The following is a 27,846-nucleotide window of genomic DNA, read 5'->3' on the forward strand; positions in this document are numbered from 1 at the left end:
GAACACAAAATGTGTTCGGTAAGCTCATTGACCCTTGACCTACATAGATTGTTCAATATCATGGTTTAGAGGAAGGATACAAAAAGCAGAGATTTCAGCTGTCAGTTTCTACTGTGAGGAACATAGTGAGGAAATGGAAGACCACAGACACAGTCTGAAATCTGTGGTGTGATTTAAAGCGAGCTGTTTGTGCTCAGAAATCATCAAACCTGACTGAACTGGAGATGTTTTGTATAGAAGAATGGTTTAAAACACCTTCAACCAGACACCAGATTCTCATTAGAAGCTATAGGAAGAGTTTAGAGGCTGCAAAAAGGAGGATCTACTAAATATTGATGTCTTTTTTCTGTTGGGATGCCCAAATTTATGCACCTGCCTTTCTGTAAATCCTATAAACTTCACTTCACTTCTCAAATATCACTGTGTTTGTCTGTTATATGCTATATATTTAACTGAAATTGCTGATCTAAATAACCAATGATTTATAAAAACTAAAAAATTGCATGAAATATAAAAATCAACCTATTTATTTTACCTTCTGTTGAAACTTCTGTCCTGTCTAGCGCCACATCACCTAAACAAAAACAGAAATCATTACACAAAGTTAGTAGTGTATTACATTAAAAGGTCTATATAAATACAATGCAATTAAAGTATTTTGCTCCCTTTCTGTACCAAATACTTAATATAATAATTTCTTTTAGGGCTGCACGATATTTCGTTTAAGCATCGTCATCGCAATTACAGGACGTGCGAGTCAGTAAAAACTAGAGACTGTAAAAAAGATGGATGCCATGTCGCCGTTACCATTCATTCAATGAAAATGACGCCAAAATCTTCCGCCAGGTTGGCGATCCTAAAACCCGAGACCAGAGGAGGGAGAAAGACTGTGGAGAGAGAGCCTACTCATTTAAATAACCCCGCCCTTGAGGGCTGCCTCCACAGAGCTCACACAGTCTATGGTCCCGCCCATACAGTCATTGGTTCCACCCCGGCTATGTGTAACCCAGCCCTTTTACAATAACCACACCTTTTTGAATAGAGCTCAATAAAAACAAATTCTGTGGGGATATAAAAAATTGACAATATAAGCAGATGATTTAAATAATGGAGGTAGAATTACAGTATATTGGATAAAAACGTGATTGAAAGCGCGCCACCTCACGATCCATGACGTTACTTCTTTTTGAGCTCATACACCTAACCACCCTGAACGGGAGGATGAACTGATAAATCTCCCTGATAAATCTCTCTGAAGAATTAATAATAACTAACTAAAACTAAGCACTTTTGACTTGCAGCACTGTGTGTAGCTGTTCTTAAACATGTTTCTTAAATAATAGGTCTGTGCTCCTTCAGTGTTGCTGTGTTAATTAACGTCATTCTGAACAGATTTCGCTCATTTAAACAGCCTGAAAACAGACAGTTTATGGGATGGGTTTTGGGCTCGGGCTCATAATGACAGCTTATGTGGCTCGGGCCCGGTGGGTCGGGTCTGTCGTGAGAAAGTGTGCGGGTGGGGGCGGGGCTGGTGACATCACGTCCTGCATTGTTTAATATTGCGATATTATCGTCGGAAAAACAAAAAAAAACAAAGCGATGCTAATTTTTTCCAACATCATGCAGCCCTAATTTCTTTATTTGTTTAAGGATTACAATATTTAATACTATTTTAATAGTTGGATTATTTAAGTTAAATTTGGCCCTCCTGTAACAATGTCACTCATAATGCAAGAACATCAATCAGACAAACCATTAAGACCTGTTGTCATGTCAAGATAATAACACTGATTATCTCTAATACTGTGATGTCTGTGGGAGACAGATGACTTACTGGTTAGGATACATGTGTTGATGCATTCGAATTCCGTTTTAAACCTGTTGCTGTTACCGCTGCAACCTCCGTACCAGAAGGGTGAGCATGCACCGACAGCTTTATCATAGTACCACCTTTGCACATATTGTCCACACGGGGTGCCGCTGTCCATACTCAGCGAACACTGGGCTGAAAGCAAAAGACTCACTTACTACAGGAGCATGCAGGAAACATGCAGGACAGGACACAGGAATTCTACTGGACATGCTCACATTTACACTACTCACAATACATCACAAACAAGGGGAAAAGGGATTTCATGCATATCTTTCCTTTCCACTCTATTTTAAAAATAAAATATAGGTTTGAAGAATGTTTAGGATCAAATAAGGATGCATATATATATATATATATATATGCATCATTATTTGATCCTAAACATTCTCAAATTCTGCATCTCAAAAAATTAGAATCTCATTGAAAAGTTTTTAATTTAAATTAGTTTCAGTAATTTAGTTCTAAATGCGAAACTCATATATTATACAGATGTATTACACACAGAGTCAACTATTTTAATTCTAGTTTATTTACATTATTGTTAATAATTATATGTTACAGCTAATGAAAACACAGAAATCAGTGTCTCAGAAAATAGGAATCTTATATAAGATTGATTGGTACTTTTTTGCAGTGTTGGCAGTGTTCAAAATCCTGCTGGAAAATGAAATCCGCATCTCCATAAAAGTTGTCAGCAAAGGCAAGCATGAAGTGTTGTAAGATTTTCTGGGAAAACACTGTACTGACTTTGGATTTGATATATATCACACAATGGACCAACACCAGCAGATGACATGTCTCTCCAAACCATCACTGATCATCAGTAAATTTTACATTTAATTTGTAAATCAAAAGACCAGAGTCTGGAGGAAGAGTGGAGAGACACACAGTCCAAGCTTCTTGAGGTCTAGTGTGAAGTTTCCACCAATCAGTGATGACTTGGAGAGACATGTCATCTGCTGGTGTTGGTCCACTGTGTTTTATCAAGTCCAAAGTTTTGAAGCTTTGAAGTTTTACTTTTGTGCCAGTATTTTTTTATTGCTTTTGGATATTTTGTGTTGGATGTATGAACTCTTTGATGTTAAGGTGGAAGAACATCCACTTTGGTTTCAGCAGGCTCTGGGGAGCTGAGCTCAGGATCTGTGGGCACCACTGAACTGATGCTGGTCTTAGCGGTGGTGTGGGGGAAGAAACAAGCCTGTTCTCTCCAGAGCTCCACAGCTTCCCACAGGGTACTTCATGAATTATGTTTTTCTGAATTGCCAGTGTTAGACACCTGCATGCACTCTCTCTCTCGCTACTTGCTCTTTCTCTCTACTTGCTCTCTCTCTCTCTCTTGCTTGTACCATCTCCCATGCTGTGGATCTGGGACTGTATATATATATAATGCATACATGAGAGATGTAGCTGTCTGTTCTTTACCACAGCAATGTGCTACATATTAAGTGTTGGTCATGGGGCCTCGTTGGTGAGCATGAGTACATTAGCATGGCATCTAATAAGTTATTTTTAGATTATTTTATTTCTAATTTTTCCCCATTTTCTCTCCAATTTACTTGGTTAATTACCCAACCCACTCATTAGGACTCCCCCTATCACTAGTGGTGCCCCAACACCAGGAGGGTGAAGACTAACACATGCCTCCTCTGATACATGTGAAGTCAGCCACCGCCGCTTTTGGAACTGCTGCTGATGCAGTATTGCAGAGTAGCATCACAGCACTCTCGGAGGAAAGCACAGCGACTCGGTTCTGATACATCAGCTCACAGACGCAGCCTTGTGCTGAGCGACATCACCCTTTGGAGTGATGTGGGGAAAGAGCATGGCCAATTGTGCTCTCTCAGGGCTCTGGTAACCAATGGCAAGCTGCATTAACAGAATTCGAACCGGCGATGTCCTGATCCCACTCAAAGCCCTTATAGCTGTTATGTTAAGGTAAAATTCTGCATAATTCTACATAACTTTACCTCTTGTTCTGATATAATTTAAGCAAAAAAATATTTTTAATTTTCAATTTATATAATTTCACTGTAGTTCAGTTCCATCCTTTTGTTTTTAGCCACTGCTTTTATGGAAATCGATAAATCAAGATTTTTGTTTAAGCACTTTTAGTTTTGTTGGTTCTTCCATCATGAAACGATAGCACAGTTTAAATGATGAATATCTTTCTTTGCAATTATTAAAAATATGTTAAACATTTTTGTTTGACTGTAAAAATATGGTATAAATCAATATCATGACTATCTATATGATTTATAAAACACACTGATATCAATGCTTTATTTCTTTACCATTTGAGTCTCCACGTCCTGGGGTCATTAGGGTCCCATTTCTATAGACAATCTTCACCTGGTTGGTCCCTCTCTCTACTACGACCTCCTCCACCTCTTCCTCCTCCACCTCTTCCTCCTCTTCGGGGTAAGCCGGGGTTGACAGAGGAATCCTGAAGAAGAATCTCGGTCAGTCAAACTTCTCTAGAGCTATATTGTTGCAACTACACTGCGAAATTGCTAGTTTAAGATAATGAACAGTGAATAGTATTCTATTAAAACATGATCTATTTAGAAAAAGCTATTTGTTTCAGATAGTGAATGTGAACAGGGGGATAGTGGCCTTGTATGCACAGCTCTGGAAAAAAATAATAGACCACTTAATGATGTTTTCCTTGATTTTACCAAATTGAAAACCTCTGGAATATAGTCAAGAGGAAGATAGATGATCACAAGCCATCAAACCAAGCTGAACTGCTTGAATTTTTTGCACCAGGAGTGGCATAAAGTTATCCAAAAGCAGTGTGTAAGACTGGTGGAGGAGAACATGCCAAGATGCATAAAAACTGTGATTAAAAACGTGGGTTAATCCACAAAATACTGATTTCTGAACTCTTAAGACTTTATTAATTTAGGAGAAATGTTGTCTGTAGTTTATAGAATAAAACAACAATGTTCATTTTTACTCAAACATATATCTATTAATAGCAAAATCAGAGAAACTGATTCAGGAGCTGAAGTGTCTCTTAATTTTTGCCAGAGCTGCAGGTATGAGGTTTGCAAGCATTACCTGTCAATGGGAAGTCTTTCAGCGGTCTCATAGACATCAGTGTAAATATCAACACCACCCTGTCCCTGGCCCTGTCCCTGGCCCTGACTCTGCTGTAAAATGTCACACTGTCTTCTAAGCGATGGAGGAGGGTATGTGTTCATTTCCCCTGTAAACAAACAGTTAAAACAAAAAAATTAAGCACACAACCGTACAACAGTCATAAAGTTATACAATTTGCTGATTCATTCGCCTACATTTCTAAGGATATTATATTTCCTTACTGTTCAGAATGTGGAAGAAAGTCCTCACAAAGCGTTGGGCATAGTCTCGCTCTCGTTGCTTCACGTGGCCTAAGTGAATTATGTGCTGCTCCATGGGGAGGCTGGCAAGCTCTTCCACCTGGGTGTTGTTGAAGTGCTCCCCAACTGTAAGGATGAAGGTTACTATGCCTTGGCATTTCGCCATTCTGGAGATAAAGTCCAGTTTCGCTCTGTCGTAAAAATCCGTCTCCTCCCCAACAAAGACAAGCAACATCTTGTTCTTGCGTGGCTTGGGAGCCGTGAGAAGACCCCTCATGATTGCGAACTCCACGGCATGGCCCAGCCTGGAGGATCCACCAGTCTGCTGTAGGTTTTGGAAGATGCTCTGCTTCATCTGGCTGTGATCCTGGAACTGCTGGAAGTTGAATATTTGCCTGACTGATGCCTGTGCCTCGCTGTAGGTGGAGCTTTGCTGGTACAGAGCCACCCTAGCTTGCCTGTCGGTTTTACTGGGCTGACGACTTACTACAATCTGGTCCAGAAGAGTGTTCAAAACTCCCTTTACTCCTTCATACTGAGCCTCCTGTATGTTCCGGGAACCATCCACCAGCAAGGCTAGGTCCAGGTCCACCTCTTTTGCAACAGGTACTTCAGGGACTCTGGGACATCCTACAGCTGGGGTGCAGGGATCTGATGAATGAAGAGATAGCATAAGCTTAGGGAGCAACATGCCATCCAATTTATTTTCAAACTGCTAAACTGCTGTTTTATATAAGGCAAGGCACACTTACATGTATGTTTATATTTCATGAACAAAGGGCATTCAGAATGGTTTACATTATAAAAAAAATACAAAGATAGCAAAACAACACATTTAAAAGCAGCTGCTAGTAGGGGTTGCATGACTAGTCATATTTTCAGAAATGAAAAAAATAGTCAAGTAGTCAACTAGTTGTAACTCCTTTCTAATCCTGAAGCAAAATAATAAAAAAGGATAATGTGAATTGCTGCTCTGTTTTCTTCTGCATAGCTATAATAGGAGATCACCTAATATTGTAGATTGAAACTAAGAGAAAGCATGTATAAGGCTACGTTTACATTACAAGCCAAATCAGATATTTTTTGGCTATCTTTACGGTTCACATTCACAAATGTAAGTGACCTGTATCTGTGTGTAGTGTAACTGAATCTGTCCCTGCAACGTCTCACATGCGCACATTTATAAGTGTATCTACATCACCTTCTTCACCAACAACAAAAAACGTCATATTTGAGAGACGACTCATAGCTTTATAAGGGTGAAATGGATGTTTTAGCAGCTCATATGTGGAGCATCTTTTGCTGGAGTGGAGAAACAGGAAACAGCTGGTCTGAAGTACATGCTCAGGTTGAGGAGGAGAAAAAAGGTTTTTGCTGTTTTTGCAGTTATATCTGCACAACTGCACCAAAAGATGTGTTGTGGGTATGTGAGAGAAGCAAGTAGCGCAGCATAAAAGCAAAAAAATGCATGAATTCCGATTTGAATGTTCACATTTATGTCATATGTCCATGGATTGGATGCGTATTAGATTTAGGACCACAAATGAAAGTGACTCAAATCGGATTTGAAAAAATCGGATTTGGCATGTTCACACAGTCAGATCTAAAAAAAAAAATCAGATCTGCAGATGAGCAAAAAAAAAAAATAGATTTGAGTCAAGTCAGCCTGGTAATGTGAATGTGAACGTAGCCTTAATAAAATAAAAGCAGGCCTAAACTTGAACCCTGGAGAACAAAAAAGGCCACTGTTGAAAACGCTCTTTTATATTTTGACAAATAAATGACTGCCTTGCATTCATGAAACACAAACATATATCACTTTAAAGTTAACACTTTAAAATGCTACCCATAAAGCAACTGAATTACCATAGCAAACAACACACTGTTGGATCCTCTCAAGTGCTGTCGCCTGGTCCCGTGGTCTCTCCAGCACAAACAAAATAAAACTCCCGGTCTCATCAGCCTGCATTATACCAGACAACAGAAGGAAAGTTTAAAAAGTAGAAGCATCTCAATAAAGAATACGTTTGCTACTTTACTTAATAGATATGAAAAGATGGTCATTTTACTTTACCTCAAAAGCACGACGAACATTCGGAACATTCCTAAATGCAATAACGCCAAGGTTGATGTCCTGAGCCTTGTATTCTAGTACAGCTGTGGTAATGGATGTCAAATCCTGGGACTGTCCAACAGTCAGGAAAACTGCCACCTTCCTCATCAGTACACCCTGTCGCACACGTTTAAAGACATTCCTCCCCACAAAGCGCATGGCTGCTCCAATGTCTCGCTGGTTGGACGTGCGCTCCAAAGCGATGTTCTTCACCGCCTCCAGCAGGTCTTTCTTGCGGCGGTGGTCAGAGAAGCGGATCAGGTACTTGGTGTTGGAGCTGTAGGAAACCACAGCAACTCGGGCTCCAGTGGGACAGTTGCTCTCTGCAATGTTGAGCCCCTCCAGCAGAGTGACAAGAGTGGTGCGCATCCTCTCAAACAGGACAGGCGTCACACCATCAGACATGTCCAGCCCAATGACCAGTTCAGTGGGGTATGCAGGACAAGCGGCATTAGCTGTAAATCCAAGCATAAAGAAACTAAATCACTAAATAATCCTTTCAGTCCCATTTGTGTATCAGAACATGTGTTATCATTAAAATAATGGTAACATTTAACAAAGGACTTACCTTTACAGCAAACTGTGGGAATAAAAAATAAGCCAAAGTTAATAATCAGTCAGAAACAGAACATTATAGGTCAGTTTCTTGGACAGAGATTAATCCTAGTCATATGCTTTCCTTTTGATTAAAAACACTCATTAAAACACTTGTTTCACTGATTTCTAAGACTGGGCTTTATATCTGTCTGGAACACTACCTCTAAATGTGCTTGGGTGACCACATATAAACTAATGGTGCCCCACCAAACAGGCATACAAGCATTTTTGTTCCATAGTACTGTATTACACATTTTACAGTGATGAAGCTGCTAACAAGACGTTCACTGTGCTGGTTTCCATATTCTATTCTGAGTTAGAGATTATTTTTAAAGGTTACTAATGCTTCTACAACTACTACCACATTATGAAAATATGTTTTAAAAAAGAAAAACAAACACATATGTAGAAATTATAGTAGCGAGTTTCAATGATTCAATGATTGTCGCTGTCCAATAAAAAAACATGTATCTCCAAAACAGCAACTCTACAGGAGAGAGATAAACCTTAACTTTCAATGGAAGTCAATGTAAAAAGAGTTTATTTCAGGCATTTTTTTTATATTTGTTTATATTTATTTCAGGCATTTTTTATATTTTATATTTTATATTTACATTTTTTAAAATGAAGATACTTGCTTTTCACTGGACAGAGACAATATATTATATTACTTAATTACTATCCATTCACTAACAAAAGGCTCAGATAAAATTATACAAGCAATAGTACTTGCAGTAGCAGGTTCCAAATACACTGAAAACATATATCAGACAATTCAGTTTTAAGAAGGGGTGTATCATCGGATTAATTTTCTATAGTGTATATTGCATATTCTGCCAAATCAGTGCAATTTCTGTCCCCAGGAAATTACACGTATAAATGTGCACACAAAATAACTTTAAAATACATTTTATTATTAAGCATAGTGTCTTGTAAATTGAGCTAATTGCAAAAGCTAGATATGTAATTAAAACAAATAATGAAAACTACCTAGAACACTGAAAATAGCATTTGTTAGCTGTCCCCCACTCTAACTATAAACTTTACCATGAGATATAATTATTAAAATCCTTCAGCGAGTCCAAATCCCATCTATGCTTTAAAAATATATATTTTTTCATAATAAATTAATAATATTTAAGTTAAAATGCACATTTTAAATGTTTCCGTGTTTCAATCAGATGTTATTTTTATATTTTCAAATTTTGGGAAAATCACTAAAATGTGCACAGGGTCCTCATGCTATTAGCATAGCCATTTAGCTGTTTTTCATGTTTTTAATAACTTAACACATAAAAAGTCATAGGAAGTGCCAGTAACAGGAGTGAGTGCCTTTAACAGGAGTGTTTTTTTTGTCATAAATATCTAATATTTGAACATGCAGTAAACCATTTCTTTAAAATAAAGACTTTCTTGAAAGAAAATCTAAGGAATTCATGGACTTCTTTTTAAACATGCTTTTTAAATGTCACATGAGTTTTGTAACCATCTTCCACTTAGAAACCTTGTAAAAAATTAAGAAAAGCTGCCTGAGTCTGACCAGTACATGTTTTGAATAGTTAAATATATGTGTAATTAGATTCAGGATTGAAAAAGGATAAAAAAAAATTATTTGGAAGTCACAAATGGCAAATGGCACCCATTCAGTGGAATGACCCATATATGGTCTGTACAAAATAAATCAATAAATATAGGAATGTATTTTTAAACAAGCATGTTAAATGACTGGTACTGCAGTGACTTCATCAGGCACGGGCTAATTTAATAGATGAAATTTACTATAATTTTTTGCTAGGAAAATGAGCAAACCAAGAAAAGCACAGTGCTAGGAAGCCTTACCACAGTTGTCTCGGACATAGGTAATCAGTTGACAGGTCTAAACAGAAGAAAGCAAGGTTTTAGTAATAAGAATAATTTTCAACATTACTTGATTTGCAAAGAATGGCTTGAACTTACAGACATTCCTCTGATTCCTTTAGGTCCTTTTGGGCCCTAACAATATCAATACAATACATATTAATGATCAAATAAGCAGAAAACATTACATTACAAATAACAGATCTATTTTACTAATGCTCACGAACCCTGTGTCCAGGTGGCCCAGCAGAACCAGGATTACCTATGTCACCTGGCCTTCCTGCATTTCCCTGTAATCAAACATCAAACAAACGGTGATTTACCAACAAAGTCTCAGAACTATAATTGGAATAAATACTGCAAATTTGGTGCACTTTAGTGTTATTAATAAACATTCTTACCCCTCTTCCTCTGTTGCCTTTAGGCCCATTACTTCCAGTTGGCCCACGATCCCCTGATTCACCCTGTACATAAGAAAATAAAAATAAATGTTTGAAATGATGTCCACAGGTATATAAAACCGAACACCTAGAGATGCAGGCTGCTTCTATAAACAATTTAAAAAAGAATATTGCTCTCAGAAGCTTAGTGAATTCCAGCTAGGAACTGTAATAGGATGTAGCACCTGTGCAACAAGCCCTGTTGTGAAACTTCTTCACCACTAAATAAACCCATAGTTAAGTTTTAGTGATACTGTATTATAATAAAGTGGAAGCGATTGTGAATAAAAGCAGGCAGATGATGAAGTAAATAGTGCAAAAAAATCACCAACTTTCATCATGTGGCCATCGGATTATCTCAAGAACAGACTGTTGAGAGCTTTATTTAATGTTTTTCAATGGCTGAGCAGCTCCATTCAAGCTTCACATCATCATCATTGTCATTATCATTAAACACAAAGCAGACGTGCAGTTTTTTTGTCAATATAGTGTAATCTCAAGTAAATTTAGGCAAAATGAGTCTTAAAAAAATGGAAAATTTACCTGAAGCCCAGGATGACCTGGGAAACCAATATCTCCCTAGAAGTGGAGAAAGAAATCAAAGCAAGTATTTCAAAAGTTAAAAAAGTCAAGGTGTAACACCCAAGAAATCTGTTCATAAAGAGAATATATTAGCTGCATTCCAAAGCCTGAGCTGCAGTTGAATTAGAGCAGGTCCTTGCCAGGACTGCCCTATGAAGACTCCTTCTTATTAGCCTACGGGTCACACAAATGTAACATTATATTAAGACTGTTTGCTGATGTCACCAGAGAGGTCCCATCTCCTGCAATTGTGCTGTGGAACTTTTTTGCTTTTTATTTTTTCAAGGAAATGCATTAAATTGATAAAAAAGATTTTAAAATCTTGTCCAAAGGCCAGAGGCTCCAGAGGCTGTAGGTAATCAAGGGCCATAACGGATAGCTTTGTCCTAATAATCTTGGCTGCATTTCTCAGCTGTAACCGAAATGTCCTTTTTATTGGAACAGCCTTCTATGGCATAAATTACATTACAGCTGAGTAATGCAGCCCACTTCAGGCTGCAGCTTAGGCTTTGAAACACAGCTATAATGTGCTGGTATATTGCCTTCTGTCCTTTAGGTCCCGATAATCCATATCCATCTGGACCGTCAGTTCCCTGTTGAGAAAATTCAGAAAATATTAAAGTAAGAGTCACAACACAAACTTCCAAAGAAAAGGTCAAACTAGCTAAATATTCTACTCATTTTATCAGCAGTCTGATAATGCTGGCTCATTTCTAGAAGATATGCAATATTTTTTTATGTTAGGCTAAGTAAAAGTGTTGTAGTCAAGACCAGGAAAACCGAGACCAAGTCCAGAACTGACTAGATTAAATTATATTCCTTTTTTTGTTCTAAAATGTAAAAAAAAAAAAAACAATCACAATTTGCCCTCAAACAGCTCTTTGCTAAGGTTAGCTAGCTCGTCACTAATGGTAGTTCTGTACCCGGTAGCATTAGTATTTTAGCTAGCTCGTTGCTAAGATTAGCTAGCTCATTGCTAGGGTAAGTTAGCTTGTCATTTGCCCTAGTTCTCTTCCTGGTAACATTAGTGTGTAATTTAGCTCATCGCTAAAGTTAGCTCGCTTGTGGTTAGCTATAGTTCTCTGCCCGGTAACATTAGTATTTTAGCTAACTTGTCGCTAAGGTTAGCTAGCTCGTGGCTAGCTTTAATTTTCTTCCTGGTAACATTAGTGTGTAATTCAGCTCATCACTAAGGTAAGCTAGCTCGTCGCTAGCTTTAGTTCTCTACTTGGTAACATTAATATTTTAGCTAGCTCGCTGCTAACATTAGTTATCTTGCTATTTTGCACTTACTTCTGCTTGTGCTTTCTTTCTAGATGTCTGGGAAAAAAATAATTGTGGTCCCTGGGGTCACAGTGATTCACATAAGGTAACCTAAGATTCACTTAGCTTAGATTCACTAACTCATCACTAATAGTAGTTCTCTCCCTGGTAACATTAGTATTTTAGCTAGCTCATTGGTCCGTTTGAATGTATTGTTGATCTTCAGTAACGATAAAAAAGGTTCAGTTTCTAATGAACTTCACCTCAAACAGAGAACATGGACTCGGCTGGTCTCGTCCACAGTCTCAGAGTCCACCTCACCCTGAGACCGAGACGAGACAGAGACCGCTCGTTTTGGTCTCGAGACCGGTCTCAAAACCAAAACCAGTCTGAGTACTCCAACACTAATGAGTAGTGTGCTCTTAGTTGATATAAAATATTTATTTGGTTGGTTGATTTAGGTCCTGTTTCTGTTATGAGCTGTAAATATAATCTAGTTTAATTACTATTTCTGGATGGGCAAAAAGAATAAAAAAGAAATGACGAAAGGCACTAATGAACTAATATAGGAGTTCACACTGTGACTTAAAACAAACATTCTGTGTGCCAAACTGTTAATATACCAAAATGTTAAAATCATTTAAATCTCAATCATTAATGTTATGAGTTTTTCCCCTGTTTGGTCAGGACTGACAACAATTATTCATCTGACTTCCCAGATCAGCAGTTATGTGCAGATTTCATTTACCGGAAGTCCTCTAGGGCCTTGTGGTCCAGCTGATCCCTTATCTCCAGGATCCCCTAGTTGACCCTGCACAATAATACATATTCAGAGACACAGAATTACACAACGTATCATTATTTGCAAGTTTAATTAAACAGCTGTAATTCATAAACAACCAGATGTTAAATAAGTAAATTCATCTGTTTAGGCGGTGAAGTAGTGAAGAACAAGCTAAATCCTATATTAGAGAAAAAAGTTGAAAATGTGTGACAAATACAAATCATAATTTACACCAAACAATGAGTCCTATTTCAGCAGCACATATTCAGAGAGAGAGCTGACAAATTGCATGTTTAAGTTCATTATTAGGTGCTACACACATAAATTAAGGAAAATAAAGAAATCAGTTTACTACTCTTTCATGTACTGTCTGTTTTTCAAAGTTACAAGCTGTACAGGGCTAAGAATATAATGTTAGCTTAGCATCTGTTTGTTTTGTCTTTCTGTCTTTCTCTGTGTAAATGTCTCTCACATGTTACTGGAGTAGAACTGCTGACCTGAATCTATGATTAAAAGAGCACTATGAAGGTACATTTATGAAATAGCAAAGCTTATATAAATCTATGGTTAAAAATGCATTGCTAAAGTTATTAAGTATTGTGCTTTATTGGTTTGTCTGGGATATTGGGTTGTTTTTATTTGGGTCATGTATTTATTAGTAGTTGTGTAACTGCTTTTTATTTAAAATCTATATAATACAAACTATATTTAGGCTATTTATTATTTATTCAATGGTGAAAAATGTGTTTTGTACTTACTCTTTCCTTTTGTTTGGTTTCAGTTTTGGTCAAAAATGTTTCCATCTCTATTATATATAGTAAAAGGGGCTAGCTCACCTTTTGTCCTCTCAGTCCTATGTTTCCTTTAGATCCAATTCCTCCCGGAGAACCAGGGGGACCCTTATGGAAGATTATCAACATATTTAGAAACAGGAAACTAAATAATGTATTAGTTACAGTGGAATTATTTTTTATCTAGAAGTTTACCTGGGGTCCTGGTAGACCTGGGGTTCCTTTCTGTCCTGGAGCACCATTTGGACCACTGGGCCCCTGCAGAGAAACATAGAAACAAATCCTCAAATCCTTATTCATGTTCTACACAGATAAATGCACTTTGAGTCAGGGGAGGATTATCTGAAACAGGAATAAATCGGTTTAGGACTGTTATAATGTCAAGGTCGTTTGTCATGGTCAATGATTTTATAGACCCTTTCCTCCTTTCTACACCCTAATGGATTCCAACATTTCTGCTGCCTCGAGCGTTCCTGTCTTCTCTCCCAGATCACTCTGATTTTCTGGTTTCTGAGTTGACAGTTTCTAGTTTCCGACCCTATTGGCTTCATGGTTTGTTTTGTTTGGATCTGTCATTATCAACAATCATTGTGAGTCATCATTGTTGTAACCTTTTAATGGAGTAAGTTAAACTGAAAGCTGAGAAAAGATGATGTAAGAGTTTTGGCATTGGGGCTTTCTCAGGACTCCCTCAGGGAAAAAATGAAGCTGAAACACCACATACAGTACATCAGAACATCTAAAGTAACAGAGTAACTCGAGGAAAACTGGCCTGTATAAAACTTCTAGCTATGGGTCTTACACTTTCAGGACCATCATTTTCTTTGGAAAAACAATGTTCACGTTATTCAGGTCAAAACACGAATATCACACTCATTTAGAATGTTGAAATACAGCTGGTTTAGAAAGATTTTATATACAAGCTAGAATATTTGTGCCTCATGACCTTCTGTTGATGTCATTTATAAGGCTCTTAAATTTGCAAATATACCTTAAAATGACAAAATAATGATTTTATTTACTGCTGCAATATTGATACAGCTCTGGAAAAAATAAGAGACCACTTCTTGTTCTGAATCAGTTTCTCTAATTTTGCTTTTTATAGTCATATGTTTGAGTAAAATGAATATTAATGTTTTATTCTATAAACTACAGACATTTTTACCCAAATGCCTAATAAAAATATTGTCATTAAAGCATTTATTTGCAGAAAATGAGAAATGAGCTTTTAATGGACTTTAAATAATGTAAAGAACACAAGTTCATATTCATAAAGTCCAGAAATCAATATTTGGTGGAATAATCCTGTTTTTTAGTGACCGTTTTCATGCATCTTGGCATGTTCTCCTCCACCAGTCTTACACACTGCTTTTGGATAACTCATGGTGCAAAACAATTTAAGTAGTTCAGCTTGGTTTGTTGGCTTGTGATCATCCATCTTCCTCTTGATTATATTCCAGAGGTTTTCAATTTGGTGAAATGAAAGAAACTCATCATTTTTAAGGGGTATCTTATTTTTTTTGATACATGTTTTCTTTTATTTGTGGGTCATTTTAATGCACAGTCTCTTTGAAAGATGGAAATGGTGGAAAAGTAAAGAAAAAAATAGTTCACAGTTCAACACAGGGAAATGCAGTGCTCGAAACTAACTAGAAACTAAGGAGTAAATGGTAATAAATTTACTTTTAATAAATTAACAAAAAAGAGAATTGCAGAGTTATACCATTGGCCCTGGAGCCCCAGGGGTTCCTTGTAGTCCCGGTGCTCCTGGAGGCCCTCTGGGACCCTGAAAATAAAAACATTCCATTCATATGTATTGTGTAATGTAGGGTGACATTAATGAGAAATAGTCAGAAATACTGTACTATGTTGTAATAAAAACAGCTTTGATCTTTTGTGCTGTTCTTACTTCCCTCACTAGTGGTGTTGTTTATTTTAACGCCACAATTTTCTCCACAACTTAACCCATTAACTGACCCACTCTCTAGAACTCCATCACTTCCAATCACTTGCAATGCTCCCGATACTAGTAGGATGAGGGTGAGGAAAACTTCGGTTAAAAATGTACAATGTAAATGTAAATAAGAGTAAATCATACCGGTAGCCCCACAGTGCCTCGTCTTCCTTTTTGACCCTGAAAGGTAAATATAATGGATGAGTAAACAGAAACCTTTATATGGGAATATCAGGCCTGTTTAAGATTCCTAAAAAGAACTTACAGATTTTCCAGACTCTCCAGGTGTTCCTGGGTTTCCATCTTGTCCTGTCTCACCCTGTGAGTGAGGCACAGACAGTTAGGGAGTTAGAGCGATACATTCTTTTAGTTTTTTTAACAGACATTACCAAGAAACTTCCAGAAAGAAAAACATTCCCTTATAAAGAGAGTGAGTGTGTTTACATGCACTTCATAGTCTGATTACTGCAGGACATTTGTTGTACAACTTGAGCAATCTGATAATGGGAATTTATTATTTATTTTTTTAACACAGTTAAACTCAATAATCAGATATTTGATTTGTAACCAGCTAAAAAATTCAGAGTAAAACTTGACATAAACATCACCCAAACTTAATGACATAACGAGCTACTGTATGAAAATACATCAGCTAGAAGATAAAGATCATTTAAAACGTTCAGTTTGAGTATCGCGAGTGCTGTACTACAGTTTTTCTCATTCGTTTTAGTTCATTTCTCACATCATGATTTACATTGGCATCAAAACAAGTGCATTTCTCAAACAGCAAAAAGCATGTGCCTCACTCGGAATTCTTTGTTTTTGCCTCTAAAGTAAGTATTTATGTCAATCCACTTTTCAGTGCCATCAGAATGTCTAGTCTGTGTGTCATTTCCTGTGAACAAGCCAGTCAAAATGCCAAAAAGTCATGATGTCAGTGCAACAGTGTACACTGTCTTGCAGTCCTATATGGTATAAAATGTACAAATGCAAAATATAAGATAAAAAATATTTCAGAATGAATGTCAATGTGCAGAGTTATAGTACAGTGCATATTCCTGAATCCTGAATTCCTGAATTCTCTGCTAAACACCTCACAAATTTCCTTTCTTAACAAAAAGCCAAGATTTACCTGAGAACAATTTCATCAATCTAGGATAAATTACCAAAATTTACCAAGCAAGTATTAATAGAAATGTATAAATTGTGCCTGAGAGATTATGACGACATGTTTTAGGCAATGACCTAAAGCCTAAATATTTTGGCAGGCAAGACAATTCAACAGATAATCAGTACACACACACACATTTTGATAAGCATGACATAAGCAATGGATACTGCAAAAACATGACCATTTGCATGAATGACAAACGCATTTGCAAAATGTGAAACACAATGAGAAAGGACAAGGAAATGTGGAGACTGAATGAACAGATTTCACAAAATCGACTGAGAAAAACTGTAAACAAACACTGCTCATTTATTTGCAGTACTGTGGTCTGGTTTCATGCATGTGCAGACAGAGCAGTGAGGAACACAATTAATGAGCTGAAGTCCAGCTTTCCTGATCAGATTTCTAAATCAAATCAAACAAAAAAACTTATGATTTGTTTTTTACATGACTGTTTAAATAATCAAATACCTGCAGTAATCCAATTACAACTGTTCATGTAAATGCACTTAGTTACTGTAGTCACGCATATCAGAGCTATCAAAATGCTGACAGAACAGAAATCTTCATTTAAAAGTTCTCATACCTGTATTCCTGGGTTTCCAAGCTCACCTTTAGGACCCCGCTCGGTGTTGTTTTGGCCTGTTTCACCCTTAATGGAGAAAAAAGAAGATGCACAAAACTCATCAGTATTATAAAAAGTATATTCTAAGGTTTTTGTATTCTCAAATTAAATCAACCATTGAACTGTACAGGATTTAGCTAAACATTTTACGGCCAACAGCTGGATTTAATTGTTCATATTTCTTTAAATGTCACACCGACACGCCCTAAATCAAACTTTAATTTTGTTATTTTATTCGATGACAATAAAGACATTCATTTATTCTGCCATTGTTCCTCATTTTTATAGCTGATGGATAAAATTACTGGAAGCAGCTGTTTTTGCACTGCTGGCACATGATTGGCAAATTTGATCATTATTTGCATAAACGGATACGACAGTAAGTGTTTCTAGCACTCACCGGATCCCCCCGGAGCCCCTTTTCTCCCGGCACACCTCGAGTTCCTCTGATACCTCTTTGACCCTGTTTCAGAACATATCTATGTTTAATAGCATGCTTTGTTATTTGTGTTTGGATAGATAGATAGATAGCTAGATAGCTAGATAGATAGATAGATAGATAGACAGACAGACAGACAGACAAAGCACAATAGATGAAAGTGTTTACTGGGCCTCCTGCATCTCCACGCTCTCCAGAAGATCCCGAAGCTCCAGTCAGACCCTAAACATAGAAAAACATTAAAAACAAACAAATGATGTATATTATGATCAATGACAAAACAACTAATTAATAGATAATTTTGCTGATTTTGTATGATTTTGCTTTTGATTTGAGAAACGTATTACCTGTTCTCCATCAACTCCATCCAAACCATGCTCTCCATCTTCTCCCTATCAAATACAGATAATATGTAAGAAAATGAGGATTTTTTAAAATATTTATATAATCCTAAGTTAATTGCGATGAACACAGTATTATGTGAGATAATTTCAGAGATACAAAACATATAATAATGGGTAAATATATATATTAGGCTGATATTAAGATGAGTGGTCATAAGTGGGTTCCGTGAGTGACAAAAAAACATATATTTTTTTTCAGCTAATATTACAAGACAGGCTGCGGTAAAGTATTTTCCACAAAAACAATTCAAAAATGAGGAATATGAGGAAATTCTTTAACATTATGCAGCATTTTACTTAAAACATGACAGTTTTAATGCTCCTTTGACTTGGGCTGAGCATACTTCTAACTGCACTATGTAACTTTGGTGAAGAAAAACTGTTTAACCCAAGTCAAAATCATGTAAAATGCAGTAATATCTCTCTATCACGACAGTCCACATGCTTCCTTCACCTTTTATTTAATGGTTTGACTGCTGTCATTGTTCTACTGATTATTTACAACACTTTCCCTTTTGTTAGTGATTTTAAATCATATTTTCATAACAAAAGACTGTAATAACTCACCATGTCACCCCTGTAGCCTCTGCTGCCCTGTTATGGATTTAAAAAAGAAAGTATTTTAGGCCCAGATGCATGTCTTATTAATGAGTAGTATAAGCATTGAGTTGAAGAAACCAGTGATACCTTTAGGCCTCTTTTACCAGCACAGCCTTGATGTCCTTGAGATCCATTCAGACCTGGAGGCCCTCTCTCTCCCTGCAAAAAGACAAAACAACTCCAGAGTTTTAAGATTTAAGACGGTTTAACAAACATAAATACAAAGCAGATGGTCAAAATGTGTGATTTTGGCTTATACTATTATTAGATTGACAGGGATTTATATAAAACAAAACAGAAACAAAAACTAGATTTAAACATTCAATGAAAAGCACAAATCACATTTCTACAGCATTTCTTCTTCTAACAAAATTTAATATAAAAAAACTTTAAATATGACTCTCAAATTTGAATGAAGTTTAAATGTAATACAGCTCTGGAAAAAAATAAGACACCACTTGAAAATAATGAGTTTCTTTGATTTTACCAAATCGAAAACCTCTGGAATGTAATCAAGAGGATGATAGATGATCACAAGCCATCAAACCAAGATAAACTGCTTGAATTTTTGCACCAGGAGTATAGGCATAAAGTTATCCTAAAGCAGTGTTTAAGACTGGTGGAGGAGAACATGCCAAAATGCATGAAAACTGTGATTAAAAACCAGGGTTATTCCACCAAATATAGACTCTCTGCATATTTTTTTGTCATTTCAGCCCATTCTTATTTTCTGCAAATAAATGCTCTAAATGAAAAAATTTTAAATTGGAATTTGGAAGAAATGTTGTCTGTAGTTTATAGAATAAAACGACACAATAAAACGTTCATTTTACTCAAACATATACCTATAAATAGTAAAATCAGAGAAACTGATTTAGTCTCTTATTCTTTTCCAAAGAAGTATATATAATTATATACATTAATTACTTTAATCTATTAGAGATGCCAGTTAGTAAAGACCAAATCAAGTCTTACAATTCCTCCCTCCTCTCCAGGAAATCCCGGGTGTCCTTTCTGTCCAGGATTCCCCTGTAATGTGACAAAGGAAATACATTTAATAAAGCGTCTTTTAGCTTTTACTAAGTTACTTTCTGTCACCTTTGTTCATGGAAGACTTCACATCACCTTTATCCCTGAAGGTCCTCGAGGTCCTCGCATACCTTCTTGGCCGGCGCACTTACACATCACATTGCAGCACTCTCTCAACGTCACAGAATCCTAGAGGGAGAGAAAGGGAGGCAATTACTTTGTGTTTCATTTGATTATAGTTAAAATTTCATATGATTTTGGTATGTTTTAGTTGCCTTTTAACTTTTGGTTAATTTTCCTTTCAGTATTCTTAAGTATAATTTCTAGGTGGTGTTTTAGGTTATGAAATACCAAAATTGTGAGAAGAGAAACATGTCTGAAGCCCCTCCACTCAACCTAATAACTTATAAATATGATCTACCTTGATCACGTGTTGGTGGGTGACATGAATGAGCCGCTAACACTAACATGTGGTAAACGCTCAGTAAACATGGGGCATGGCCAACAACAGTTTATTTGCATAAAAGTGACAGAGCACTTAAACGGCTCTTTCTGAAAGAAACTGAGTGCTGGTGAGATCTCTTTATGTGAGAGTAATTTTGTGCAAAAAACTTCGTAAACATGATTTATATAGCCTATAGACCAGGGGTCAGCCAGATGTAGCCTGCAAGCATGAAACATTTGGCCGGTGAGGTTGTTTGACCTATAATGAACGATAATGAAAAAAATAAATAATAAAATGCTTCTCTGGTGAGCTTTTGTTTACATGCCTTCCCTGTCTCTCTCTTTTGCTCGGCGTGACTTGGGCTTCCCATCTCCTTATAAGGGCGTTTTTCCCCAGCCGTGTCTCAATTCACTAGCGGGGGCAGTGATAGTGTATTGGACCGAGACCCTGAGGACACGGGTTTGATCCGGCGTGCAGAGCGGTGTATTAATTGTTTTATTTTTTTTATTTTCTTCTTAGGTTTACCTGCTTTGAGATCAACTGTTCTGCAATTGAGTTCAACAACCCTCTGGGCTGGAGAGCTACTAGTCTGTAGCACTCACTCCCATTACACTTCATTTTCAAAAACAGAATTTCTTTTTTTCATACTAGCTTGAAAAATATCTGGCCCGCAGCCAAACTTAAGTGCCAACCCCTGCAATAGACAAATCCTAACCTGCATAAAAAAGGTATAATGCATCCTTTAATAGTAGTAGAGAACTATGTCATTGTGGGGAACTATAAATCAAATTGCCTTACACTGTGCTGTTTCTGCAAAATGAAGAAAAAAAAAGTATACTTGCAAACCACAGAAGTTTGTGTAAACGATTTAACAGTAATTTGACTCACAATCTGCTTGTGTATGGCACTGGCCACACTCTGCATGCCAATAGTGAGAGGCTCCTTGTAGCCAAATCCTCGTCCAAACTCCAGCCTCTGCAGCTCCACGGTGCTCTGGACTCCATCCAGCGCTACTATCAGCAGCGCATCCACACCTGCCATAAAATTTATACTTATAGAGCCATGTGTAGTTTGTATACACATGGATTGGCTATGGATGTGCCATTTATTAATGCTTATACAACAAATACATACCAAAAACAATGATTATCAATCTATTTGAAAACATTTTTATGGTTATTTTGATATTTATTGAGCCTTTTACTATGAATAAACATACTAAAATACTGTTCAAAATAGTCCTTCGAAATTGAAATAATTAAGCGAAGAAAAATATTTTAACAAAACAATGACTATTGACAAATCTGCTAGAATTTGTGAAGATGTTTGTTCCCATACCACTATTCCTGAGATCCTGTGAGGCACGCATAAGGACATCAGCGGAATCGTCTAGGCCATCAGAGAAGATAATCACGATCTGAGGATGACAATAAAAATGCAGTTAATGCAGTTTAATCTTTTATAATCCTAAATCAAATATGCACTGCTTCTCTGATACTTTATCAAGGACTGTTACAATAAAAAAATTTCGTCGGATAATATACTGTCTAAGACATTGTTGTTATTTTAAGACAATTTCATGACACTCATATACTTAATAATAATATATCCTACAAATGCAATTACAAACTTCCAAGAGCTATGAGCTTCTTAATTATTAAGATTAATTAGACATTGGAATTGGAATATAAAAATGCTTAAAATGACTTAAAATAAAAAAATAAAAATAAAAAAATAACAATATACTTTAGAACATAACAGTGCTGCTTAAACAAGGTTTAAAGTATTCATACTGTACATCAAAGGACTCTTCTTGCTAACAAATCAAGGTTCAACATTAAAGACATTAAAATGTATTAAGGTCATGCCCATATATTGAACAATGAGTCAATAACTTCATTATCTTGACAGCCTTATTCGATGCTTCATATATTACAACACCATTCTTTATGTGATCATTTTATTCATGCTACAAATATACAAACAAATTAGACACCTCTTTTGCTGTTTTGACTACTTTAAGCAGGGTTCATACTAGGAGTGGGCAATATTATATTGTATAAAATACATCGTGACACAGAAATATTGTGATATTAAAAATCCATATTGTGATAATCGAGATGTTCTGTCTTAAAACTAGTCTATTATTTACTGTGAAGCTTTAGGTGTATTTATTGTATAATTGTTTTAGTTTGCAGTTTATATGCATGCACTAAATATTCTGCAATATTATTTACTGCATTATATTATTTTAGGCTATATTATTTATTTTGCCACATTATGATTATGCTGTTATACTCTTATTAATTCCTGAAAGTAATTAATTATTTTTCTGTTTTCCTATATCGGCAAGTATATCGTTATCGCAAAAATACCCTGAAATATCGTGATATAATTTTAGAGCCATATCGCCCACCCCTAGTTCATACGCATTTTCATGATCATACAATCTTTTAAACATCAGTACAGACATGGTCAATAAAAATAAAAATCCATGTCAAAACTGACTATAGTAGGCCTATATCTTTGCTAAAATTAATAATACTAAAATAAACTTAGAAATTTTACATTTTACCAGCTGAATAACATTTCTGCATATTTCGTATGTCAGTATTGATTTTACTATTGATATTACCCTTGTGGCTGAACAACAACTAAAGCCTTTCCAGAAGAGAAAAAGTCGTACTTCACTTTAAAGAACAGAGACTGTACTTCACCTTGCTAATATGCTTAATTTCTTAAGAAACCATTGATAAGCAGGTATCTACAATCCTTTAGATATAGAGGGACAGTTTCCCAGACAGTAATTAAGCGTTGTGTACACTATATTACACTTTCAATATGAAATCTCTATTTACAGTCCAAGACTAAGCTAATAGACTAAATCCTGTCTTTGAATCTAACCCATATTGTATATTTTTTTTTCCAAATTTTGATCCCATTTTCTCCCCAATTTAAATGACCAATTACTAACCCACTCATTAGGACTCCCCCTATCATTAGCAACACCCCTAAACCAGGAGGGTGAGGACTAGCACATGCCTCCTGCGATACATGTGAAGTCAACCATCGCCTCTTTTCGAACTGCTGCTGATGTAGAATTGCCGAGTAGCATCACAGCGCACTCGGATGAAAAGTGCAGCGACTCGATTACATTCGATACATTAGCTCACAGATGCGTAATGCTGATCGACATCACCTTTTGGAGTGATGTGGGGAGAGAGAGCGACATCTACCCACCCAAAGAGAGCGAGCAAGGCCAATTGTGCTCTCTCAGGGCTCCGGTACCTGACGGCAAGCTACATAAATGGGATTCAAACCAACGATCTCTCGATCATAGTGGCAGCGCTTTAGACCGCTGGACCACTCTGAGCCCCCTATATTGTATATCTTATGTTATGGTCTGTTGCTACAGAAGACAACCTTTCAGATGAACCGATAACAGGAATACTCAGCAATACTGGCTTACCTTCACACCAGTCGTGGAGGCTGCATGCTTAAGTTGAAAAGACCGTAGAAGCTGGGAATTGAAGGCCAAAGGTTGTGCAATCTGTACAGCCAGTAATTTCTTTATCACTTCCTCATTATACGTCTCAAAGTTAGTATCATAGAGCATCGTTCCATCCCTAGCAACCACCTGGAAGCCTGTTTTGGTTTGTAGAGTGGGCTCTTTGAGACAGCACAGATTGTTCAAAGTTGAAATGTATCTGATAATCTCAGGCAGGTAGGTCTGCAGCTTATTCTGGCCGGTGAAGAGCGATTGTGAACTTGCACTGATGCGGGAGACGTCAAATCCAACACCAATGTCTACAGTGCATTCTGTTAGAAGAAGTGCAACAGAGATACAATCTTAAAAAATACAAAACTGCTTCATTTTACATTTTTTTTTTTTACATTTTTCATTGTTATGTGATTCTAATGGCTCAGACCATTACATTTACCTATGTTCAAAAATGATGTGTTCTCTGTCCTTACCTGACTCTTCACCTTGTTGGCAAATATGACTAATGACCTCCAGGATTGTTGTATTGAGTTTCAAGGCGTCAAAGGAGTCCAAGACAAACACCCTGTCTTGCGAACCAGCAATATACTCAATCTGTTTCATGGAGATTTGCCCTATTCCAATGACAAACATATTAATATTCCTGGCTCTCAGTCTATCAGTAGCATTATAGACATTGTCATTCGATTTTCCATCAGTGATCAGTAGCAGGTTCTGGGAAATGCCACTATTTATACGGCTGCCCGCCGCAGATTGAAAGAACTCATCAACTTGATACAAAGCATTTCCAATATTAGTCCCATCTTTCATCTGCTTGATGTCTTTGATTGCCTTCTTTATGGCTGCTGGCTCCATATGTTCATTCAAGTAGAATTCCTTCTTATATCCAGTGCTGAATTGGGCTACGCCTATTCTGAAAAGGTCTTCTCTGACACGAAGGCTGTCAGCAAAGCTCATCATAAAGTTTATCATGGTGTTCCATGGCGCGTCTTCGATGCTTTCAGAGCCATCGATTAAAATGACCAAATCTGCTGCCACCGTCGAACATTCTGGAAAACAGAACATCAGACAACGACCAAGGGTTACATCATTCCGATCACATCAGTTATACTGTATATGTGCATTTTACTTCATTACATTGAATCTTTAAAGGTGACCAAATAAGTGGAAACTTGCAAAATACAGGTGCATCTCAAGAAATGGTTCAAAAGTTACTTTATTTCAGTAATTCAGTTCAAATTGTGAAAAACATACATTATATAGATGTATTACACACAGAGGGATTTATTGTAAGCATTTATTATGGCTTACAGCTGATGAAAACCCAGAAATCAGTATCTCAAAAAAATAGAATATTATATCAGTTAGACCAATTGGTACTTTTGGCAGTGTGGGCAGTGTGCCAAGTCCTGCTAGAAAATGAAATCCGCATCTTTATAAAAGTTGTCAGCAGAGGGAAGCATGATGTGCTGTAAGATTTTCTGGGAAAACACTGCACTGACTTTAGACTTGATAAAACACAGTGAATCAACACCAGCAGAAAACATGACTCTCCAAACCATCACTGATCATCAGTAAATGTTGCATTTGGAAGTCAAGAGACCAGAGTCTGGAGGAAGAGTGGAGAGACACACAGTTCAAGCTGCTTAAGGTCTAGTGTGAAGTTTCCACCAATCAGTGATGATTTGGAGAGCCATGTCATCTGGAGGTCATCTGCTGACAACTTTTATGAAGATTTCATTTTCCAGCAGGACCTGGCACACTGCCCACACTGCCAAAAGTACCATTTGGTCTTATATAATATTTTAATTTTCTGAGATACTTTAAGACTTTAAGGTTTTCATTGGCTGTAAGCCATAATCATCAACAATAAAATAAATAAACATCTAAAATAGATCAGTCTGTGTGTGACACATCTATATAATATATGAGTTTCACAGTCTGAACTGAATTACTGAAATAAAGTAACTTTTCATTGATATAAATTTTTTCTGAGATGCACCTATAACTGCGAATGTACTGTTGTAATGTAATTACCTGGTTTGGAATTGTTGCACAGCACATTGGAGATGTTTTGATGCAAGGATTTCAAAGCTTCATAGTTGTCAACCTTAAAAACATTCTTCGGGTTGGAGGCAATCGTCATTAGCTCATCTTCTTTTGCCTCCCCCACTCCAATGCCGAATACATTAATTCCAAGACCGTGAAGTTTACGAGCAGGTGTGGGCAAATCCCAATGGTCTGTGGCCTCACCGTCCGTGATGACAAACATCAACTGCGGGACACCATCTTCAGCTCGCCCACCTTCGGCCTTACTAAAGAAGCGTATTGAATACTGCAGAGCCGAAGCTGTGTAGGTATCTCCCGTAGGAGCCTTCAGCTCACTGATAGCATTGTTAACCTCTCGTTTGGTATAGTGCTTTTTCAGGTTGAATTTGACCTCAGGGGTGTTAGAGTAGACAATAGTACAAAAGCGGACATAATTTTCTCCAACTTCTGTGTTGTTGACCACTAAATTCATGAAAATCTTCATTTTATCAAAGTCCTCCTCGGCAATGCTTGTTGAACCGTCCACCAAGAAGACCACATCCGCCACCTGCGTTTTCTGACAGTCTGAAGAAGGAAGAAGTCAAAGAATGTTCAAGTATGAGCTACAGCATACTAAATCTAATATTAAAATGTGCAATTTACAGTGGCTTTTATGATTTTGAAGCATTTCGCATAAAACTAAACTCATCACTGACAAGTCAAATTCACATAATATGTATATTCACAACTAAAAAAATCCTCTGGATTGTGGATTGTATGATGAAGAGCTTGCCAGGGCCTGCTGCAGTAATGCAATGCCAAATCATTAAAAGCCCCCCCTCCCTCCCCATGCTTCACAGTTGGTTCGTAGAGGCAAACCAGTAATTAGGAGACAGTTTAGGAGACAAACACTTTTTACACGGGGCCATGTAGGTTTGTTTCCTTTCTCCCACTATGAAAAAAACATTCATTTAAAAACTGCATTTTGTGTTTACTTGTTGTCATGCCTGGCGCTGATAGCGCCCTTCCTGAACTCTTCAGTCACCGGACTACAATACCCAGAACGCACCACACATGGACTGCACTTGCACACATGACTCTGCACACAGCATACTGTTTCCCCCTGTATATATACCCCTTCAGCTCAGTATTGTTTGGTTCGTCCTGCATTACAATGCATCTGTTTGTTTTCTTGTTTGCGACCATTTTTCTGTGTACCTTGACTCTGCCTTTTGCCTGCTCTACCTTGCTGTTTGTCTGTGTTCTGTTCCTGGACTGTCTCTCGATTATGGTATGTCACTCCCTGTTGGCTCCTGTTTTTTGGGTTTGACCCTGCTTGCTCTGACCACTCTTTGTATCACCCCTTTACTGAATAAATCTGTGTGTATCTGTAACTACAACTGTGCTTTAAACTGACTCACCATCAGCAGAGTTGCAGATCTTCAGCAACAGGTTTTCATCCAACAAATCCAAGGCATCCAAATTCCTCTCCATGTACACCTGTTTGGGAGATCCACTGATATTCCTTAGCTGTAAGCTTTTAGCTTCGCCAATGCCTATGGAGTAAATTGTAACCCCCTTGTCTCTAAGGGCTTTGGCTGGAGCATTAACATCATCCTTAGACTCAGCGCCTGTGATCAGAATGAGGAACTTTGGGGCATTTTGGCGTCCTCCTTTCGTTGGACCAAAGAACTTTGGCAGCTCATTAAGTGCCTTTCCAATCTCAGGATTTGTCTCAGCATGGACAGTTTGACTGACAGCCCTCATCATCTGCACTTTGTCATAATAAGAGTTTAGTTGAAACTCAGTCCGTGGGTTGGTGCCAAACTGCATTAGCCCAACCTGTACGCTGTCTTTCCCTATTTTAAGCCTGGAGACTGTATTATTCACAAACTTCTTGATCTTCGAGAAGCCCTCAGCACCAATGCTCCACGAACCGTCAACCAAAAAGATGATATCCGCCATCATTTGCTTGCAGGCTGAAGGAAAAAATGAAGGGGAAAGAGAT

General features: G+C 37.2%; 1 protein-coding gene across 2 annotated transcripts in view; it reads right to left on the reverse strand.

Annotated features, from left to right (window-relative positions):
- The window catches only part of col6a4a (collagen, type VI, alpha 4a), an 84,088-nt gene that overhangs the window by 2,343 nt on the left and 53,899 nt on the right, over positions 1–27,846 (reverse strand). The window contains exons 8-41 of one of the 2 annotated variants that reach the window (XM_022674153.2): positions 27,260–27,817; positions 25,848–26,423; positions 24,284–24,859; positions 23,778–24,127; positions 21,647–21,725; positions 21,197–21,342; positions 19,960–20,052; positions 19,810–19,863; positions 18,922–18,993; positions 18,802–18,828; positions 18,178–18,222; positions 17,999–18,052; positions 17,792–17,854; positions 17,353–17,418; positions 15,861–15,914; positions 15,740–15,775; positions 15,365–15,427; positions 13,837–13,899; positions 13,687–13,749; positions 12,815–12,877; positions 11,346–11,396; positions 10,765–10,800; positions 10,183–10,245; positions 10,009–10,071; positions 9,881–9,916; positions 9,764–9,800; positions 7,896–7,907; positions 7,289–7,782; positions 7,081–7,177; positions 5,197–5,865; positions 4,934–5,081; positions 4,165–4,316; positions 1,835–2,005; positions 536–574 (exon numbers count right to left, since the gene is read on the reverse strand). In XM_022674153.2, the coding sequence (XP_022529874.2) occupies positions 536–574; positions 1,835–2,005; positions 4,165–4,316; positions 4,934–5,081; positions 5,197–5,865; positions 7,081–7,177; positions 7,289–7,782; positions 7,896–7,907; positions 9,764–9,800; positions 9,881–9,916; positions 10,009–10,071; positions 10,183–10,245; positions 10,765–10,800; positions 11,346–11,396; positions 12,815–12,877; positions 13,687–13,749; positions 13,837–13,899; positions 15,365–15,427; positions 15,740–15,775; positions 15,861–15,914; positions 17,353–17,418; positions 17,792–17,854; positions 17,999–18,052; positions 18,178–18,222; positions 18,802–18,828; positions 18,922–18,993; positions 19,810–19,863; positions 19,960–20,052; positions 21,197–21,342; positions 21,647–21,725; positions 23,778–24,127; positions 24,284–24,859; positions 25,848–26,423; positions 27,260–27,817 (5,169 nt within the window). The remainder of the gene's footprint in view (positions 1–535; positions 575–1,834; positions 2,006–4,164; positions 4,317–4,933; positions 5,082–5,196; positions 5,866–7,080; positions 7,178–7,288; positions 7,783–7,895; positions 7,908–9,763; positions 9,801–9,880; positions 9,917–10,008; positions 10,072–10,182; positions 10,246–10,764; positions 10,801–11,345; positions 11,397–12,814; positions 12,878–13,686; positions 13,750–13,836; positions 13,900–15,364; positions 15,428–15,739; positions 15,776–15,860; positions 15,915–17,352; positions 17,419–17,791; positions 17,855–17,998; positions 18,053–18,177; positions 18,223–18,801; positions 18,829–18,921; positions 18,994–19,809; positions 19,864–19,959; positions 20,053–21,196; positions 21,343–21,646; positions 21,726–23,777; positions 24,128–24,283; positions 24,860–25,847; positions 26,424–27,259; positions 27,818–27,846) is intronic. The other variant, XM_022674155.2, reaches the window with a different exon arrangement.

This window comes from Astyanax mexicanus, chromosome 6 (assembly GCF_023375975.1).
Source record: "Astyanax mexicanus isolate ESR-SI-001 chromosome 6, AstMex3_surface, whole genome shotgun sequence".
Classification (NCBI taxonomy): domain Eukaryota; kingdom Metazoa; phylum Chordata; class Actinopteri; order Characiformes; family Acestrorhamphidae; genus Astyanax; species Astyanax mexicanus.